Source organism: Misgurnus anguillicaudatus, chromosome 7, assembly GCF_027580225.2.
Source record: "Misgurnus anguillicaudatus chromosome 7, ASM2758022v2, whole genome shotgun sequence".
In the NCBI taxonomy this organism is placed as follows: Eukaryota; Metazoa; Chordata; class Actinopteri; order Cypriniformes; family Cobitidae; genus Misgurnus; species Misgurnus anguillicaudatus.
Window position 1 is genome coordinate 1,703,425 of NC_073343.2, and position 21,830 is coordinate 1,725,254.

Genomic DNA, 21,830 nt, shown 5'->3' on the forward strand with positions numbered 1-21,830 from the left:
TTGTACAACCACTTTCAGCTTAAAGCAAATTCTTCAAGTCCGTGTAAAGTCATTTTAGATAAATGTTAGAAATGTTTTGCTGAACCACATACTTAATTGTGGAGATATACCGTTAAACAGTTTTTCCACATTTCTGTGTTCAGGATTATTTGGGAGGGACTAAAATGTTGGCTCGATGGCACAATGGAGCCACCAAGCATGGCCACACCCATAACACAATCACGAGCATCCATTTGAAAGTTGAGAGAGCTGGCAGAAGGGTTAGAATACTTCCTGTTTTTCAAGATTTTGATAACTTATTTGGCATTTTTTTATCATTCAAATTCACATTTTTTGTGGTGTCACAAACTGAGAACACATTTAATATCAGACTTTACACGGACTTTAACCAAGATTACATGAACCTGAGATGAAAAATGATACAGTACTGTTTGGACGCTTATTATTTAGCACACTCTTTGAGCAGAACAGCATCAAACAGTTCATGTTACAGAAATATTTTTTTTGTCCATACAGGGCGAGGCTTTCCTTTAGTGAGCCCTGCTTCTTACAGCCATAACATTTGGCCATCTGAAACACAAAGGTTGTATTTATTGACAAGTGTGTGTGCTTTTATATAGCATGTGTGCATTTCAGTAAGCAATAACTTCAAAATTTGTTCCTGTCATGAAGCCACAGATAAATCACATGGTTTGTAAATATGAAGAGTTTGGTTCCAAAACGCAATAAATCCATCTTGACTAATTTCGGTAAAACGCTTTCTATACCAAGAAAGTGACAAGATAAAAACCACTGTTTTCTGTTACAAACTTTCACATAGCATATTTAAGTTACAAAAACAAAAATAATCTAATCCATAATTAGATTTTCAAAGATTTATTATAAAAACTGATTATTTTTCCACAAAAAGCAATAAATTCATGACAAGTTTTTTTCCCCAAAATGCTATAAATCTATTGAATCAATATATAAATGTGCATTCATCTTTGCCATATTACATTCATTTAGTTGACTAGTGGTCTACACTGATTAAAAAAATAAACATTAATGGCATTACTCAAAACACTTACTCTTTATATTAATAACGCTGTCATTGCTGCTGTTATACTTTGGACGTCGTTGCTGAACTTTTTTTGACAGCGATCGGCTGTAAAATGTTTTGGTCCTGCTTGATTTTCGTTGACTTAAAGTAAAATATCGGAAAGTTTTTTAAGATCCCCTGGGGTCAATGTGTTGGCATGAAAGAAGCTTGATGCTGTCGTGTGAGAACAAGCAACAGCTGACATGTTCCCGTCTCCCGAGTGCCTCTTGCATAAATTATTCGATTTTGAGGGCTTCCGTTTCTTTCCCGTCACAGAAAACCCCCACAGGTTTAGCAATGCCATCAAAGTCTTTTTTTGGTTTCGTTTGTTTGTTGATCACGAAGTACAAAGTATATGAGGAAAACTAGGATTCTGTGTGTATTCAACGCGCCACGATTATTGTTTACAATGTGTGGAATGGTGCGCTGTGATTTGTTGAGCGGGTTTATTGCATTTTGCAGATAAGGAGGACTGGCGTTTAACGCGTTTTGGAAAAAAAGATGACAGAATAACATGGTGGATATTGAATTTTGCGTAAAATTAAGAATTCACTTTTTAATACTGACCTAATACAATACTGATTTTGGCGGTACCTCGTTTTTTTTTTTAATGGCATTTTTTGCGTTTTGGAACCAAACTCTTCATATATTTAATACTTAAAGAGCACTTATTATGTAAAATCCACTTTTACAAGTTGTTTGGACATAAATGTGTGCTGGCAGTGTGTGAAAACAACAAAACACATGACACAAATCCACCGTCTCCTTTTTAATCCCCATTAAACCAAAGCAGTCTCATTAGACATGTCGTTTTTATTCTCTTGTTAATGTGACATCACACTGATAAAGCCCCACCTACGGCCACTGACTGACTGGTTAAATTTACCTAAATGCTAAATCTAAATGTGTTTGTAGCGCTAACATGGCTAAAGATACTATTGTCTCAAGGGAGTGAGGAGCTGTAACTTATTTGCATGTAAAGGTACACACATGACAACAGCACTACAGCCAAATAGGGGGAGTTGGACATGCTATAATAAATGATATGTGGGGAATGTTGAGCAGAAACTTTACAGACACACCTGAGACTAATATTAAATCTTGTAAAAATGGACATAAGTGCCCTTTAAAATATACTATTTCTAAATTAATAATGTCCCCCACCAATGCAAAAAAACAAAACCTCTGTGTTTCTCACCTCATAAAAGAGCACCGTATACTGGGACATGCAGTCTTCTGTGCAAAACTCCTCCAGCTTGCCCCCGAAAAAGTTCTGAACCGTCTTGTGGGTCATGTTTTGACAGTTTGCACAAAACCTGAACTGAACTCCTTGGCGTTTGGTAAGATCATGCTTAAAAAGCAGTTTACAGCCTATTAAAGAAGAGTGAAGTACAGGGTGAAACTTTTGTCAAATGGACAACTGGTATTATTTCCTCATCTCAGCAGACATTAATTTAATGGGGTGGCCATAAGCCTCCATTAAAATAGTATTTGAATTAATTCTACTAATGTCAAAACAGATCCGAGTTTAACCAGTAATATAATAGTTAAAAACAGGTTGGACATTACAGGAAACAAGTAGGTAAGTTTGACAAACCTTCGCAACAAAAATATCTCTGCTGCTTTTCATAAGTGATGACATCTTTGACCACCTTTTCCAGCTTGCAATACTCACAAACAGCTTTTACATTATTCTCTCTCTTGTATGTTTCACAACACGCTCGAGTGCAGAAGATCCCCGAGTGTCCCTAAAAGAGAATAAGTAATGCAATGCACTACAATTATATAATTGCATTGAATTACATTTCACGAAGCCCAAACATGCCACTTTACACACCTTGTATTGAAAGACTTCAGGCTTTTCGTAAAACTGACAATCGCACTGCTTGCAGGTAAGATACATTTTGTAAGGGGCTGAGGGTGCTTTGCCAGGCCCCTGCTGCATGGCATCTTGAGGGTTTACCAGACCTGGCACATGAGGTGGAACTGGATTTTGACTTGGGCCAGGCACAGTGGATGAAGATGTCTGGGTGGACTGGGGTTGCTCGATGGGTGGCTGCGATGGTGCAACATTTTGAGGTTCATGCGAGTTCCCATTTATCTGGTTATGAGGTTCAGGTGTGTTCATTTTGTCCTGCAAACAAGAACGCACAAAAATTCATTGATTTACTTTAAACAATGATTTAAAAAGGTCAAAAGGATTTCTAATGATCTGTATAAATATTCTTTTTTTATTAAAATTACGTTTCTAGGATTGAAAGTACATAGCTGTAAAATGTTTAAAAGAAAATAATAGGGTTATGGTCCACTAGAGAACTGTTCAATATAATAATTTTTATGATTCATCACAATGCTGATATGAATAATTAGTGCATCAAAGCATAAAAACAAATAATCACTTGTTTAAACGAACCGCGATTATTCAAACGAATGGCCGGTTATTCAAACGAATGACCGGTTATTTAAACAAGCGATCATTTACATGAACAATCGTTTATTTAAACAAAACAATCGATTATTTAAACAAACGCTATTTAAACGAACAACCGATTATTTAAATGAACAAACGATTATTTAAACGAACAAACGACTATTTAAACGATCGGCCAATTATTTACACAAACAAACTATTATTTACACAAACGATTGGTTATTTAAACAAAATTATTGGTTATTTAAACGGTCGATTATTTAAACAATCAATTATTGCTCACACGAGAGTCAGCTATATATAGACCTCTTTGCCCTGATTGGTTGGATTAAATGACCATGATTTTCCAGAATTTAGTTAAATAAACTGTAATTTTTTTGGAGATATCAAATTAAATCATAGTGTTGTCATTTATATTGTAATCGAATTGTGAGACCATTGATGATGTACACCCCTAGTTGTCATCCAGTTTTAAAACACTTTTTTTTTTAATTTTTGTGGTTCACTTGTCTTGTGGTGTGACAAATTATTTTAAGAAGCACAAATAAACGACATGGGCCTGGTTTCACAGACAAGGCTTAAGCCAGGACTAGGCCTTAGCAAAAATAAACGTTTAAGCAGCTTTTATAAACATGCCCTAGGAAAAAACTTTAATGGTATGTATCTTGGCACTGGCATATTTTAAAGATCAGTCGGTGCAGGTTATTTTCAGTTGAGACATCTCAGACATGTGTTTTAGTGTAGGACTAGCCTTAAGCCTCGCCTGTAAACCCACAAAAGTTAGTGAACTACCTTAAAATATACAGAATTCAACAAACTTTATGAGTGTCATGTAAATACCTGAAATTTGGCCACACAATCTAATGAGCAGAAATTTCTAATGGATCCATCAGCAATGGCGAGGTGATACTGAGGAACAGCCAATTTCTTGCAGCTTGTGCAGGGGAAGGAGGTGCCTGAGTAAAACAAAATCAGAACAAAAAAAATGTACATTCGTTGGGTGAATCTTACAAGAACCTGTAAAGAACATGATCAGGTGATATTTCACACCAAATCAAAATAAAGTTATATATTGCATAAAGATCTATTTTAGATCTGGACAAGATTTCAATTTATTTAATTGACAAAATGTGCAAATTACACGTCAAACTTTATTATGAAAATAACATAAAAATCATACAATTTTAATGGTTTTAAAAGTTTTCTTAAATTAAACTTTGGGGTGAAAAGTGACCTAGACATGGTTTATATTTGTAAAAGCAACAAAAGTTGCTAAATACTTTTGGTACTCCAAGTCTTGTTAACACAAAAATAGATACATTTTTTAAAAAAACACACACAACGTACACACGACAACGCTGTAAAATAAAACATTTGTGTAAACTGAATAGTATAATGCATGCCAGGCCAGTAGATGGCGACGTTACTTTGTAAAAAAACACTACACGCCTGCGCACATACACATTCTACTACAAACCAATAAATACCAACAATTAAGATTGCAAAGCAGAGCAGTTTTAATTTGAAGGATGATGAGTTTATTATTTATTTTAAGTGACCCTGCATAAAGTGACGAAATTTTGTAAACGTAATAAACTCGGGCATGGAAATAACCTACAAACTTAAGCCAGAAGTATAGTTCGATTTTTATGCATACGTGAGGTCCGTGTACAATGCGCATGAAGCAAATTTCATCATGAGAATAGTACCCACACACAGATTTTTGTAACCGCGTGTCCAAAAGATTGTAATGTGTAGCCCAAAAAAGGCTTTGCATTTTGTCGCAACATGCATGCGTAGAACATCTGTAAACATGTACGAGTCAAATAAACTATGCTGTGCAACCGTGCGTGTACACATAAAAACAAATTATACTCCAGGTTTAACAAATGCGCGTGACATCGGTATCACAGACTCGCGTGTTCATAGTTTAAACTTATAAGGAGACGACAAGTTTAAAAAAAAAATGTATCTTCTTCCAAAAGATGTGATTTCATGACCTTAAAACTTTCCTGGTTTCAACTGAAAAAGTTGTCGTGTAAACGGTCCCTAATAAAACACAAGATTTACCTGTCAGACTGGGAGACGCTTGACTCATGGCCACACATCTTTGTGAGCAGAAGAATTCTGTGACACCGTGTATGTTCGTGCCATCAATCATTTGATCTACAAGTTTTATCTCTTGGCAATAGGGACAGCGAAGCCTCTTGTCACTTTTCTGTAACAAAGTGAGATATGAAAAAGCATTAGGCTCAACTATTAAATTGATTTTAGTAATTCTTTTCTTTTAATTCCCTTTCAATGGTCACAAAAGTAGGAAGACAGAAAACCTTCAAAGCGAGAAAAGGAAAATGGGATTGCAATACTAGGCATAACCTGCATTTTCCACGTTAGCACAAGATATCTTAACCATGAGCGCTAGCCACTCAATAAAAGGTTAAAAACAGGCCAGGCACAACTGACAACGCAAAAATTTTGATATAAATATGTAGTATAGTATATATTTGGGTAGTGCTGATGTACCTGTTTGTAAGTAGTGATACATTCAGTGCTGCAGAACTTTTTAATACCATCCTCTATCTGAACCAGGTGATAGTTTCCCGATGCCGTACAATTGCCACAGTTCTCGCAGTAGCTCATGTAGAGGTTTCTAGAAGATCTGAAGCGTGCAAAGCATTCATCACTGCACAACTTGTGTACAACACCTAGATGAGTCACTTCATGTTGAATCTGTAATGATAAAAATTCACATTTCAAATCGCATAGACAGAGGACATTTATCTCATTTTGAGCACTTGGATGCATTTATTTTTTGTATTATCTACAGGAAAAATACCGTAATCAAGATTTTTTTTAATCATAACACAAAATGTGACCATGGAAACCAGTCATAAGGGCCAATCTTTTTTAAATTAACATTTACACATCATCTGAAAGCTAAATATTAGGCTTTCCATTGATGTATGGTTTGTTAGGATAAGACAATATTTGGCAGAAAATCTGGAATCTGAGGGTGCAAAAAAAATCTAAATATTGAGAAAATCGCCTTTAAAGTTGTCCAAATTATGTCCTTAGCAACACATATTACTAATGAGTACGAAATTTACTAAATATCTTCATGAAACATGATCTTTACTTAATATCATAATGATTTTTGGCATTAAAAAAAACAAAATTGATCACTTTGACCAATACAATGTATGGTTGGCTATTGCTCCAAATATACCCGTGCACCAACCAAAAGCATGTTTATTTCTTCAAAAAATACATTATATCTCTTTTGAGAATGTTTTTAGCTGTCTTACCTCTTTGACCAGCTTGCACACATTGCAATGTGTTAGTTGATCCGGAGGTGCGTCTTCATATCTGTCTTTATAAATGTTTAAACAAACTGGGCTGCAGAATTCCTTTAGTGTATTCATAGAGCCCACGGGAATGGTTATCAAGTCCTTTAGATTCACAATTACCCTGTTTGACAATAAAAATGAAAAATTAACAACACATTAGCATTATTTAAAACATTTGCAAGTTATGTTAATAGTCCTAAATTATATATACTTTCAAATATTTAAGATGAAAGTTTTTCCCATCATTTGACCCCGTGTGACAACTGTATACCCAAACGCAACACATGGAAGTTAAAGCACTGCATTAACGGAAATGTGCCAGGGAACACACACATACTGATAAAATGTTAACCTTGTAATGTACTGTAAGTTGAAAAAAGCGTCTGCCAAAAGCATAAATTTAATGTACGTGTACATTTTTGAGCTCTTCTTTCAATACAATAAAGCAAATACTGTCACGTGACTGCCCAAAGTTTCAAAAATAACAAATAGCACAATACATTTTTTTTAGACTTGTTATAAGTTGTTGAAGAAAAAAGATTTAAACATTATGAAGAAACATAAAATATTAATGAATTATCGGATGGCAGAATTATTATTTTTTTAAGTGAACTATTCCTTTAAAGAGCACCTATTGTCCGATTCACGCTTTTACATTTCCCTTAGTGTGTATTAGTACGTTAACGATATGCAAAAAGTACAAACCCCAAAGTAAACGATGACACGAGTTATCGTTTCCAACGTTAATCTCTTTTCTTGGACTACAACAAACACACAGATTGTACACTGCAAAAAATTATTTTCACAGAATTTTTTTTTTAGTATTTTTGTCTTGTTTTCAGTAGAAATATCTAAAAATTCCTAAACCAAGATGCTTTTTCCCGATGAGCAAAACGACCCAAGAAAACAAGTCCAGTTTCTAGACCAAAAACATCAAATCCAAGTGATTTTGTGCATAAAACAAGAGGGTAAGCAAATTTTTCTTGAAAAAAGTGAAAAATGTTCAGCTTTTATGGCTTACCCCATTTGCAGATTTTGTGCTTGTTTTATGCACAAAATGACCCTAAATTTGGATGTTTTTGGTCTAAAAACTAGACTTATTTTCTTGGGTCATTTTGCTCATCAAGAAAAAGCATCTTAATTTAAGAATTTTTAGATATTTCTACTGAAAAAAAGACAAAAATTCTTTTTTCTTTATGAGCAAAACGACCCAAGAAAATAAGTCTAGTTTCCAGACCAAAAACATCAAATCTAAGTGACTTTGTGCATAAAACAAGCAAAAAACTCTGCCAATGGGGCAAGCAAATTTGTCTTGATTTTTTCTTGAATTTAGTGCTTTAAAAAAAAATTCAAGATTTTTTGCTTAACCCATTGGCAGATTTTTTGCTTGTTTTATGCACAAAATCACTTAAATTTTATATTTTTGGTCTAAAAACTACACTTATTTTCTTGGGTCGTTTTACTCATCAAGAAAATACATCTTAATTTAAGAATTTTTGATATTTTTACTGAAAACAAGACAAAAATAGTAAGAATTTTTTTCTTGAAAATCATTTTTTTGCAGTGCATGAAGATATCTTGTACATTTCCTACCATAAATTTATCAAGAATTTGTTTATTAATAGAAATATGTGTTGCACTGCAAAACGAATATTTTTGTCTTGTTTTCAGTAAAAATATCTAAAACGACCCAATAAAATAAGTCTAGTTTTTAGTCCAAAAATATCAAATTTAAGTGATTTTGTGCATAAAGCAAGCTAATTTTTCTTGAAAAAAGTAAAAAATGTTCAGCTTTTATGGCTTACCCCATTTGCAGATTTTTTTGCTTGTTTTATGCACAAAATGACCCTAAATTTGATGTTTTTTGTCTAAAACTAGACTTATTTTCTTGGGCGTTTTGCTCATCAAGAAAAAGCATCTTAATTTAAGAATTTGTAGATATTTTTACTAAAAACAAGACAAAAATACTAATACAAATTTTTCTTGAAAATAATTTTTTGCAGTGTAGGCAACAGTTTACTTCCTGGGCCTGTTGATGTGGACACGACTGACATTATCATAATTCATCCCGCTTCAGACTCACAGCCTGCAAGTTAACTCCTGTTAGCATTGCATTGTGAGCGAATCTTTCAAACATGGTAAGGAGCGTTACATTTTCGGTATTCAGACCAATCACAACGTACAGATTAGCTGGCCAATCCGGCACACAGCGCTTTTTAGATTGGTGAGCTTTGTACAAAATCAATGCATTTGAGGGAGGCAGGGATATCTGGAGCTACAAAAATGTACGGTGTGTGGAAAATAATGCGTTTCTTTTAACCATAAATCACACAAACACATTGTAATACACAAACTAACGTTTTTTAGCAATGAAATGGTGCCCTTTAAGTGATACCAATGACAAAATTTAAAGCAGATAATCAATACTCACTTAAGACAGAGGTGGCAGGTTTTCTTAGGCGCAATAATTGGGGTAAACTGTACCGAGGGTAAACTGAAACTAGTCAGGCAAACGGTAGAGCAAAACAGCTGGTTAGAGCCTTTTCGCTGGAATGCAGTTTGACCCTTCTGCAAGACTTTAGAGCAGCCAGAGCAGCAGATCCGGACAGTGGGTGGGGGGGCGTGGATCTGCGGTGGGGGCTGGAGGCGAGGTTGCGACATCATTGGCTGCTGCATCCGAGGTTGGGTATGCATTTGAGGTTGCATCTGGGCGTTGGGTTGCAGCCGCAGTTGAAGCTGAGCTTGGGGCGGCAGAACTAACGCCCCCCTGAGTGAAGTAGCCTGGGTCATCACTGGAAATGAAGATGGCTGGGCGGGTGCCACAGAGGCTACGGTGAAAAAAAACTATTTGTTAGAAAGAACTGGAATCTGAAGGTCCTGCATGGCATGTTTTGTGCATTAAAATATATTTTTGTGCATTAAAATGGCAAAATTCATGCAAATATATCTGTTTATTAACATGTAGCTAAATTGTTGTTTTTACAACAATATACAAGTATTTACTGTTTAAAGGTGGGATGCATGATCTCTGAAAGCCAGTGTTGACATTTAAAATCAACTTCAACAAACACACTCCTACCCCAATAGAATCTGGACCTTCTTTTGATAGACACGCCCCACACATACGCAACCCAGGCAACGATGTAGGTTAGTAGACACGCCCCTTACTGCTGATTGGCTGAAGTGTGTTTTGGTAGTCAGCCCGACTCCCTTTTCCAAAGTGTTTATCAAAAATCATGCACCCCACCTGTAAGTTATTTTACTAAACATTTGTAGCCTACCTTGTCTCATTTGATAGTTGTTTGATTGAACAAAAGTCACTCACCCTCACAAAAATAATGTTAACTGATAATCCCCTTAATGTCAGATACTAAAAGTCAGAAAGAGAATCATCTGCAAAAATGCAAATGTTCTCACCAGAAACCGCACCACTGTTGTTACCTCTAACGGAGAACACAGAGCTTATCCTCAGCTCATCTGAAGGAGAGGCGGCCTGAAATAAGACATACATTTCTTATTACAAGACACAACTTCTCAATACGAACTGAAGTGAAGACTAAACAAATCTCACCTCGTTTTCTTCGTTTTCACTCTCAATCTCCTGTTTAACATTGCCGGTGTCAGTCTGGGGTAATAACGCTTTATCATAATCCTCATCTATAGGTTCGTCCTTAATTTGTATTACAGGTGAGAAATGGGTTTCTTTATCTGTGCGTTGCCCAGCAGGTGGAGTCTTCTGTAACGGTAAATGACAGACAGTCTCATACTTGATCTGGCAACCGCGTTCAAACTGCATCATACATTATCTTTATTGTTAAAGGGATGGTTCACCCAAAAATGAAAATTCTAATTTTCTCATCCTCATGTTGTTCTAAACTTTGATGAACACAAAAGAAGATATTTCGATAAAGGATGGTAAGCACACAGCTGATTGTAACCACTGACTTCCATACTAGGAAAACAAATATTATGGAAGTGCTCGTAAGACCTCCGTTCATCTTCGGAACACAGTTTAAGATGTTTTATATTTAGTCAGAGAGCTTGTTGACCCTTCATTGAAAATCTACGTATAGTTTACTGTCCATGTCCAGAAAGGTAATAAAAACATCATCAAAATAGTCCATGTGACATCAGTGGGTCAGTTAGAATGTGTTGAAGCATAAAAAATACATTTTGGTCCAAAAATTCCGACTTTATTCAGCATTGTCTTCTCTTCCATGTCTGTTGTGAAGCACACGACAAAGTGAATACTAAAGTCATGTGACTGCAGTGATGCGGCTGACGTGTTATCTGGTGCACCCCAGCTGTTTTTTTTTTTGTGCGCCCGAGCTTCCTTTACAGTTTGAGGGAGATGCATGCTGTAAGTTTGAAAAAAAACTTTGCAAACATGTCTGAGGATAACACGTCATCTACGTCACTGCAGTCGCGTGACTTTGCGCTTCACAACCGAAGAGAAGACAATGCTGAATAAAGTCGAAATTTTTGTTATTTTTGGACCAAAATGTATTTTGGATGCTTCAACACATTTTAACTGACCAACTGATGTGACATGGACTACTTTGATGATGTTTTTGTTACCTTTCTGGACATGGACGGTACACCGTGCATAGATTTTCAATGAAGGGTCAACAAGCTCTCGGACCAAATACAAAACATCCCAAACTGTGTTCCGAAGATGAACGGAGGTCCCACAAGTCTGAAACGACATGAATGACATTATTTTCATTTTTGGGTGAACTATCCCTTTAAACATAAGACTAAAGAAGACATGTGATTTAATGGGGCATTTACACAGACAACAATATGCAACAGCAAAGCAGTCAGAAGTTTTCCAAACTTCGTTTTACCCAAACTTACACTGGTGTCTGCCGGAGATGTCCTAATTTCAGCTTGTGATGGTGTTTCCTGGATATCTGAAGCAGTCAGAAAAACAACAGTAAGACATACACTTTCATATAGTGCTTACCCGTGTTAAACAACAATAAAGATTTACAAACAATTTATTTCGGATGCCTAAGGTCATTTGTACCTATAACAGTGTCAGGTGAAGGAATTTCAAAATTTTCCTCAGAAGCTTTTGTTCGCTCTTCATCCATTTTTGAAGATCCACTGTTAGAGTTACTTTGTTCATCTACAGTTAGAGAAAAACGCATTTTAAGCATAAAAACAGTTCAAAGTTACAGTATAGTTTAAGTCTAACTCATTTGATGACTGTACAAGATAAAATAATATAGTACAATATAGTAAATAAAATAATTGGTTGCTTAGTAAATGATTCCAGAAAATTAAACTTGCCTGCATCTGCACCAGTAGTTGGTACTCCATCTTGACTTTCATTTTTATCACCAACACCACCTTCATCATCGCTGTTTCTTTCTAACTGAGAGTAAACCTGCTGCTTAAAGCTACTGTCCATTTCCCACTCATCTTCATCTGCCCCAAAGACAGGAAGTCCATCAAGCTCGTCATCCATGTTAGGATCCTCAGATGGAGCTTGACCCTTCGATGTTTTAACCTCCGGTTCTAAAAGACATAATACAAGATGAAATATACCGGCGTGAGAGATTTAACTTTAAACTATCAAGGTAAAAGTGTGAGGTACCTGATGACTCCATCTACTCCAAATATACTAACAGCAGGTTGACTCGCTAAATTATAAAACAAAAACATAAATGTAAGTTTTCCGTTGTATTAAAAGCCACTGTTAGAAATAACTTCACAGCACCACAATGTTTTTTATGATATTGCAACAAACAAAAATGAAAACCATATTTTAAATCTGACCAAAAGATTATTCTTTATTTAAAAACATATCATACAAAATATAACATTTTAAATGGCATGAATATACTGCACAGCAAGAATAGCCCGTTTATGTTTGACAGATACTGATGGCTATGCTTGAAAGGAAACGCTAACCAAAATAATACTATATATTTCTATTTTACAGTGGCCTTTCTACGCTTCATGTTACATTATAAACAGTTCAGCATTTAATTATCACGTTAAAACCATACATACGCCAGCAATTCCTAGTGTTTTGGAGGCAAATTTCATTCTTCTGCGACAGGGATAATGGAAAGGTGACGTATTTCCCGTTCCCTGGCTGTGTATGCGACCCAACAGACCATAACTACTGATACTCTATACATTTCTTTGTATAAATGTATTTTATTCTTAGTTTCAGCACTGTTACACAAATATATTATAACACATACGTCTTTACTACTATATGATAAAACATATAAAAAGTAATGGGATCACACTGTATGTGCATTGAGAGATGCACTCTCACTCTGCAGATTCCCTGCACGCTTGCGGGCATCTGCGTTTAGGAATGCCTCATGAATGATTGACACTGCTACGTTGATAACACGCCGGATTTTTTTCTATTAGCCAAATCGCTGCACACGTTTATTAAAAACTACATTTTGACATACATTTTGACTATAAATCTATTGATCATCGACATTCCGCTCAAAGACCTGCATTACACACGCGCATGCTAGCAGGCTAGATATGAGAAAGGCTATTCTAACCTAAAAGAAGTGTGCTCTTAAATATACTTACGTAGAAATAATGGTCGATTGTCAAATGGGGACTTGCATGCGTATTCTTAATCTGTTATGTCTTTTAAATCTTGACTTTTGTGCTGTACGTACGTACAAAGCCTTTCACTGAAGCAACAGCGGGAATCAACCTCCTACTGGTTTCCCAACACTCCACAATTAGTTTTCTGCCCCCATGCGTCAGGGAGGACACAATGCAGCGACACAATAAAAAACATTATTAAATAAAAACATCTGTCGTTAAGTATTAATTAAATAATTAAAAGAATCATGTTATTTTTCTTTTTATGAATAATGTTTGCTTTGGTACAGACATGGATTAATATAAAAAAAAAAACAATTTCGGTACTTTCCGGTTGCTCTTTGCTGCCAATTTTGAGATATTAGCAGGTTTTGGATTTTTGTAGTCTGTAAATATGAACACATATTTAAATCGTTTAAATATTACTAATATCGAGCGTTAATAAGATAAATAATATTCTAAGTAACCTAATGTATTCGACAAAATGTAATCTGAATAGATTAGCAAACGCGTTTAAACCATACGTAAGTTAATTCCAGAAAGGGATCATATGTAGCATTTATACATATCTATGGCATTTACGTATTCTTTTTACTTAGTTAACGTAATTTGCTTCGCTACAATCAAACTTTTATTTTGAAAGCAAAATCTCTTGTTATAGTACTTCCGGTTGCCCAGCGCTACATATTTGGAGACTTGAGCAGGTTGTGGCAGTTTAATCTAAAGTCTTTCAATATTGACACATTTATAAATCGTGTTGTCTCGCAAAGGGATGTTTCGCAGAAAGCTTGCAGCTTTAGAGTACCACAACCCGACGGGATTTGATTGTAAAGGTAGGAGTCATATTGACAGCCTAAAGACGTCAAGATTTCAATGACGTGTGCCACCTCATGTTCATGTTCATGATCATGTTATCTGCATTATTATACAAAAACCTTTAAATAAACTAAACCTGTCAGTTCTGATCAAAATAAAGCGTTTAAAGTCACTAGTCCGTCATTTTCCTGTTTAAACAAATATGGCTTATTCGGTGTCAAGTTAACAAGAGGTCCGTGACAAAATGTTGATTTTAATCATTCTTTTCTCAAAAACATGTGTTTATGGTGAGGAAAGCTAAATGTCACAGATGAACATTTATTGAGTAACTTTAATAAGTAACTTTATTGAGTAGAGGGGTGTCAAAATTTCAATTTCACCGAAAATCTAAAGAGGAAATGAGGTGAAGATGATAGTATCATTATTTTATTAATACATACTCATTGCTAGATCTATAAGTAGAATAATTTCACAATTTCACGTGACAGTTCATACATGCAAACTAGTAAAAAACCAATTGTCGGCCACTTTACAGACAGCGGATAATTTATTGTACTGGGAAACCTGGGTTGATTTGACATGGATAACCCAAATTTGTTCAGATGGCCAGAATGATACTTGTGCCCTATGTAATTATTATAATGAGAGTTTTCTAATGTTTATGCAACTTACCCTACGCAGATGAAACAGAATTCAGAAATTTCATAGTTTGGCTGGAAGATCAAAAAATCCGGCACTACAAAATCGAGGACAGAGGAAACCTCAGAAACATCCCCAGCTCAGACTGGCCTAAATACTTGGAAGATGTGAGTTGGAAGCCTATTTTATTTATTTATCCTAAAATCAGTGACAAAATATATATTTTTTTTATATTATTAAGCATAAAAAATATATTATATTTTATTTATGTGTAATGTTTATTTCATGCTTTCTAGTATCTTCAAGATCTGAAGTGTCCATTCAGCAGTAAAGAAAGACCGGAGATCGTTGACTGGCTTCTGGGTCTTGCTGTTCGTTTTGAGTATGGAGATAATGGTATGATTCATTTATTGGGGATAATAATGAATATTTGACCATTCCCAGTAAAAATGCATATTGATAAAATGTATAGCTTGAATGCCCTGTAAGCTGCTTTGGATAAACGAGTCTCTAAAATGCAGAAACGTAAATGTATAGTGTAATGACCAATGAGTAGGATCTTTATTCTAGTGGGATCAATAAAGGTCTTTATCCTAAACCCCATTCACACAGCACTTTGGTCCAAGAAAATGTTCCTAAAATTGGCAGAGAGGCTTCTGTGTGAACACAAACACAACATGTAAATGTTCTGGGATCGCTCCCGTAAAGAAGACCTAGTAACATTGCCGTAACATTCACATAACACATCCGGTGTAAACAAGAGGCAGAAGTTATTATTCAGCTCTTTGACACAGGGATTTAAACACAGATCAACATTCACAACAAACTGGACACTATTCGTGCTGAAGCTGAGATCATTCAGCAGCATGAAAGAACAGCACATCACGCGCTTCTTATGATCTTGTCATAAACAAAAATGCACAAGGGTGGTTTTTTCGAGAGAAATCATGGATAATTAGCAAACTTCAGACGCTGTGGAATAAAACTACCAAATGGAGGACTTGCGTGCAATACCAGTCCCTTCAGAAAAACACGATTATGGGATCGCATGATTCAATGCATAATCAGGCAAAGTCCGTTATGCGGAGGTCGAATTTTTTAAATACGCTGCACCTTCGCCACATAAATTGCAGATTTCGGCTTGCAAAATATGCGGGGCTTGCATGATTTCATAATCCTCGCATTTTCATACCAAAAAGTCATATATATCTTAGCAGAAAGTTGAAAATCTTACATTTACTTCACACATGCGCAGCTATGTCCCCTGTTGTCATGGGAATGTTAGGAAGTGAAGTAATTATGCAATGTGAACATCAATGAATAGCTGCAAACAGTTTTTGCAAGTTCCCACAATGTTGGCAAGTTCCCGCAATTTCATTGCCGCGTATTCCATCGCATTTTTTAGGAAAACATGGCGCAAGATCAAGGATTTTTGCCCCCGCAACAATCACAAAAATCTCAGCGTTTTTCTGGAAGGACTGCAATACGTCACGTGTCTTTATGGGATCTTTACTGTATGTGTGTTAATGCACGCATAAATCCTGGAAAAACACGGGCAGTGTGAAATGAACCAAAAACAAATGAACCAGACAAATCCCGAACATGTTTTACGTGTAAATTCCGTAATCTCTGTGTGAAAAGGGCTTTAATGTAATAACCAAGGAGTAGGATCTTTATCCTAATGTGATCAATAAATTACCCATCTATGGTTTTTCTGGAAGCGTTCTAAAAATTGTTCAAACCCAGACCACTAGATGGCAGTATTTGCTAAGTTTGCAATTTACAGTATAGATAGCTACTCTACACAGCATTGATTGCATATTTTGATATTTTGAAATCTGGTTAGAATAAAGGGGACATATCATGAAAATCTGACTTTTCCATGGTGAAGTGCTATAATTGGGTCCCCAGTGCTTCTAATAACCTAGAAAATGTGAAAAAGATCAACCCAGTAACTTAGTTTTGGTAAACCATTCTCTGCAAGCATGTGAAGAAAATAGGTTATTGAAATTTGGCTCCCCTTGTGATGTCAGAAGGGGATAATACCACCCCTTAACCTGAATAATCCTACCATTGCACAGCCATTTAGTTCAGAGATCAGCTCATTTGCATTTAAAATAACACACCCAAAATGGCACATTTTGCTCACACCTACAAAGCTATAATAAATTATCTATAACTTTAAATATGTACTCTGGGGACAACAAAAATGTATTTTACATCTTGTGAAATGTCTCCTTTAAAACAATTTGCTCTAGGTAGAGAATGATGATGTTTATGATATCTCTTTATGAACTGTGCGAGTTTGATAACTTATAGCATGCTTTCTATACCTGCATTGCAATGACCACTTGATGTATTTGGCTTTTAAACAGTTGAGAAATATCGAAACTGCAAACCTAAAAAGGAGGAGGCCAATGATGCTCAGAAGCCTGCCGACCCGTTGATAAATTTGGACAGTGAGTGATCATTCTCTTCCTGTCTTTACATCTCTATTGCATTATTTCAGTCTCATGTTGTTGTGAATTGGAGGAGGCTGATTAAAGAAACCAGTTCAAGCCCTAAAGTGTCTTTTCAAGTACGTCTGAACTAACCGAATACACACCCACCTCTCTCCACAACCCTCAATAAGTGGGCTGAACTGAGCCAGTGACCCACAGCTAGTGTCTTTATGCTGATTATAATGGCCCAGTAAAAAAACACAAGAGCCGTTACTTAAATCACACTCATAGTTTGTCGCACATACAGCGTATGGCTATTATAGTCTTGGTTTGTAAGCAGGATCGTTGCATTTTTATATAAGAGTAAATACACTGTTACATTAACCTATGTTGTGATGATTGTTTTCAGCGATCATGTATTTGCTTGTCATCATTAATTCAACTGATTGATTGGTTCAAAGAGCTAGACAATTAGATTTCAGGATGTCTTTGAGCAGTAAATGAATTGCAGGCTCTGTGTTTGAGTTTATAGAGGGTTATCTGTACTCCTTCATGAGTAACTGTTTAAACATTTATCTCTTGCAATGTAAATATTGTGAATATTCTTTCTAGGTAACGATCCAGATTTTAAGGCTGGTGTCTTGGCCCTTGCAAATCTTCTTAAAATTCAACGACACGATGACTATTTAGTATTGCTTAAAGTAAGTACCATATATGCAGTAAATAGTTTGAAAGATTCTTTTGTATTTAGTCCAAATCATAAAATAAAATTAATGTATTTGTTTTTATTATAGGCCATTCGAATTCTGATACAGGAACGTCTGAACCCTGATGCAATCGCAAAGGCCAGTCAATCAAAAGAGGTAAATGTGTCACAAGCATTTTAATACAATGAAATAGATCTGTTTGACTGCATACATTTATGTTTAAATTTGTTTTTCTGGTCTTTGTAGGGTTTACCTGTTGCTCTGGACATGCATATTTTAGGATTTGATACTGGAGGTAAGGGGCTTTTAATATGCAGTTTTGGGGGTAACGCATTACAAGTAATGTGCATGACGTAATAATATTAATTTTCTGAAGTAACGTGTAAAAGTAACATAAAAGTAACGTAAGCATTACTTTCCATGAAAAGTAACTAAGTAAAGCAATTAGTTACTTTTTTGGGGAGTAACTTAATATTGTAAGGCATTACTGTTAAAAGTAACTTTCCCCAACACTGTTCACAGAAGGTTTGATATAAGTGCACCATTATGATAACTGCATCGCATGTAAGGTGTTTGTTTTTTTGGGAACTTATGCTGCTTACACACCAAAAATGAAGCATCGCTATCCTCGCTCTGGATTACTCGCTGGATTTAACTTCGCATCATGCAAATTTTTAGCTTGAGTTGAATATTTTCAACTTGCGTAGAAGACGTGTTTGCGTCAATCGCGTCACCCAATTCGTGCAATTTACAGCGCCCCACACGAAATCACGTCTGCTCGTGTCTTTGCATTGACTTTGTATGTAATCTGTTTGCACAGAAAATTTTATTCGCTTCTGGTTTGTACACAGCATTAGGTTACGTTTACACATCAGTGATGTAGTGTAAAAACTAGTGCTGGGCAAAGATTAATCGCGACCAATCGCATACAAAACAAAAGTGGTCTTTTTTTGCACAATATATGTGCGTGTACTGTGTCCAATTATTGTGTATATTCAACCACACACACATTCATATATTCATTTCAGAATTGTTTTGCTTATATATAATTTTTTTAAATGTATTTTTAATATATTTATTTAAATAAATATATATAAACATGTAAATGTTTCTACAATACAAAAATGAATGTGTGTGTATTTATTTATACATAATAATTACACACAGCATATACTCATATATTATGCCAAAAATAACTTTTATTTTGTATGCGATTAATCGCGATTAATCTTTGCCTAGCACTAGTAAAAACAAAAAGCTTTTCCTTTTTACACACATGACAACATTGTCAAAAGGATCCGCGAAAATGATTAAAAAAGCTGTGTTATGTGTGCCAGGCCATTAGATGGTGATGTTACCTTGTTAAGAAACACTACATGTCTGCGCACATACACATTCGTCTACAGAGAGAAAATGCAAACAATCAGCAACAAGGTAGGTTTATTACAACAAGTGCCCCTTGACTATAAAGCATCAAACATTTGTAAACTTCGTTGGAGAAGCGTAAGTAAACTCAGTATGTTGAGTAGCACAAACACAGTCCCAAAGGCCACCATTGTTGTTATTTTTGTCAAGTACTCGCACATGCCTGTAGACTACACATCCAATGCGCATGACGTCAGAATATTTACAGATTTGCGTTTTTGTCAAGAACTTGCACTTTGAAACTTGTTTTCAAAATTTTGCATTTTTAGGACCCTAAAGCTAGAAGTGTAGTTCAGTTTTTACGCATACATGAGGGTCCGCTTACAATGTGTGTGATGCAAATTTCATCATCAGAATAGTACGTGCACCGGCAGATTTTTGTTTTGCTTTGCACGCGTAGGTCGCGCATGCACGTAAAGGAAATAGCCCAGGAGATGCATTTGCATTTTGTCACAATGCGCATGCGTCAAACGTCTGTACATGTATGAGTCAAATAAACTATGCATTGCAAAACTGTGTCCGTACATTCACGTACACGTAAAAAAAACTATACTCCGGGCTTAAAGCACCTTTGTTGTGTAAACGAGCTGCCAAACCAAATAAAGTTTCCCATTTCTGGTTTAAAACGTGTAAGCGGCCCCCTAAGTGCAAAAATGTGATTGTTTCAGATGCGACTCTGAATGAAGCAGCCAGGATCCTTCGCTTACTTCACATCGAGGAGCTCAGAGAGCTACAAACCAAGATCAACGAAGCCATTGTAGCGGTTCAGGCTATTATTGCTGACCCCAAGACAGACCACCGTCTAGGAAAGGTGGGCAGATAAAAACATCTGCCTGGACTTTGTTGGAAAGACTCCACATGAGATGCTTTGTGAAATATGCTTGTTTTCATTAACCGCGCCACAGATATTTCCTGGGAAGCCAGTGGAAAAAACAAAGGACAGTTTTTTTCTTTATTATATTTTTGTTCTGCCCTGTAATTTAAAGATGCAAAGATTTGTTGGGAAAGTAATTTGTACTCTGAATGTGGAGGCACTTATGAATTGTAAGATGGATTACACTAAAATGGTTTACATGCTTTTGATGCATAATAAAACTTAATGGCCATATACTGTAACTTTGTTTTACCAATGTTTAGCAAGAAATCCTAACCTTATACTGGTTTATTTCTCATACTGGGCATATTTAGGAAAATAATCTTTGCAGGGCCAAAAAATCTAAAACATTCTGTGAACAGACATTAGTCTCTTTCACACATACAGTCTTTACTGGTAATTTACTGGTAAATTGCAGTTAACAGATCATGTGTGAACAGAACCTTTCCGGTAAATCAGTGCTCCCAATTTACCAGTAAGACAGGTTGTAAGATTAATTTACCGGTAAGCGCTATGTGTGAACGTAAATTATAGGATTACCGGCATTTAGAACGGACGACGTCCGACCGTGCTGACAGCTTCGGGCCAATCATAGCGTTTTAATACAGATGACGCGTTTACCCCCGCACTGTTTACGGACGTTTCCACACACATGCTGCTTGAAAGTTGAGCACACCTGAAGTTTACGTCCACATTTCTTCACCAAAGTTGTTTAAAACAGCTTACCGCCGAATTGCCGACGTCCTTAGCACGCCCTCTGTGAAGCCTAACGTGCAAACAGTAGTGTTGTTAAAAACCCATTTTCGGTTTGACGTCGTCTCATTCAATGTTGTTTGGTCATGAGCAACTTCGCGACTGTTTACCACAGACGTGAAAACAGCAAAATACGGACCGTGGATATGAACGACGTGGATTGTTTACAAATACAACACTGAGCTCGCCGCGTGCTACAGGTACTTCCGCTTTCTCAACGAATTTACCGGTTTTTTTGATACTGATGTGTGAATGATGTCTTACTGGTAAAATAACGGAACACCACTGCGTGTGTGAACAGCACATTTTTGTATTTACCGGTAAATTCATTCTGGTAAATTCATGGTAATTTACCAGAATTACTGTGTGAAAGAGGCTAAGTCATATTTACTGTTATATGTGACTGGACCACAAAACCAGTCATAAGTAGCATGGGTATATTTGTAGCAATAGCCCAAAATACATTATGAGGGTCAAAAATAATAATTTGTATTTATTATTTTTTTAATTATTAATTAATAATGATTGTGTTTGTAGTGCTCACTTCATTTGAGGTAAGTCATCATTTTTCAGCCCTGTTGGATTCAATTGTAGAGCCTGGATGGTGTGAACAGTTTGACCCCGTGCTGCGCACGCACCCGATGGTCATTCGGTGTTTGCAAACGTTGAAGGGGTCTATTGGACACTAGTTGTGTGATTGCAGTACCAGTTTAGCCACAAGTTTT

General features: G+C 36.0%; 2 protein-coding genes and 1 long non-coding RNA gene across 7 annotated transcripts in view; 2 read left to right on the forward strand and 1 right to left on the reverse strand.

The window, feature by feature from the left end:
- The window catches only part of LOC129417223 (zinc finger MYM-type protein 4), a 37,673-nt gene extending 24,072 nt beyond the window's left edge, over positions 1-13,601 (reverse strand). The window contains exons 1-16 of one of the 5 annotated variants that reach the window (XM_055171761.2): positions 13,430-13,601; positions 12,462-12,507; positions 12,155-12,382; positions 11,889-11,990; positions 11,717-11,772; positions 10,431-10,601; positions 10,277-10,352; positions 9,291-9,687; positions 6,818-6,980; positions 6,036-6,242; positions 5,583-5,730; positions 4,353-4,468; positions 2,919-3,215; positions 2,679-2,829; positions 2,280-2,452; positions 429-570 (exon numbers count right to left, since the gene is read on the reverse strand). In XM_055171761.2, the coding sequence (XP_055027736.2) occupies positions 429-570; positions 2,280-2,452; positions 2,679-2,829; positions 2,919-3,215; positions 4,353-4,468; positions 5,583-5,730; positions 6,036-6,242; positions 6,818-6,980; positions 9,291-9,687; positions 10,277-10,352; positions 10,431-10,601; positions 11,717-11,772; positions 11,889-11,990; positions 12,155-12,382; positions 12,462-12,474 (2,440 nt within the window). In that variant the 5' untranslated portion in view covers positions 12,475-12,507; positions 13,430-13,601. The remainder of the gene's footprint in view (positions 1-428; positions 571-2,279; positions 2,453-2,678; positions 2,830-2,918; positions 3,216-4,352; positions 4,469-5,582; positions 5,731-6,035; positions 6,243-6,817; positions 6,981-9,290; positions 9,688-10,276; positions 10,353-10,430; positions 10,602-11,716; positions 11,773-11,888; positions 11,991-12,154; positions 12,383-12,461; positions 12,508-13,429) is intronic. The other 4 variants (XM_055171762.2, XM_055171760.2, XM_055171764.2 and 1 more) reach the window with 4 other exon arrangements.
- LOC141365231 (uncharacterized) overlaps positions 1-21,830 on the forward strand; it is a 146,818-nt gene that overhangs the window by 67,345 nt on the left and 57,643 nt on the right. The gene's annotated exons all lie outside the window — the stretch shown is intronic.
- Positions 14,101-20,586, forward strand: rtraf (RNA transcription, translation and transport factor). Its single transcript, XM_055172258.2, has 8 exons — positions 14,101-14,283; positions 14,948-15,072; positions 15,202-15,301; positions 17,281-17,364; positions 17,959-18,047; positions 18,141-18,209; positions 18,300-18,348; positions 20,147-20,586. The coding sequence occupies exons 1-8, from the start codon at positions 14,223-14,225 to the stop codon at positions 20,299-20,301; spliced, it is 732 nt and encodes a 243-aa protein (XP_055028233.1). The 5' UTR covers positions 14,101-14,222; the 3' UTR covers positions 20,302-20,586.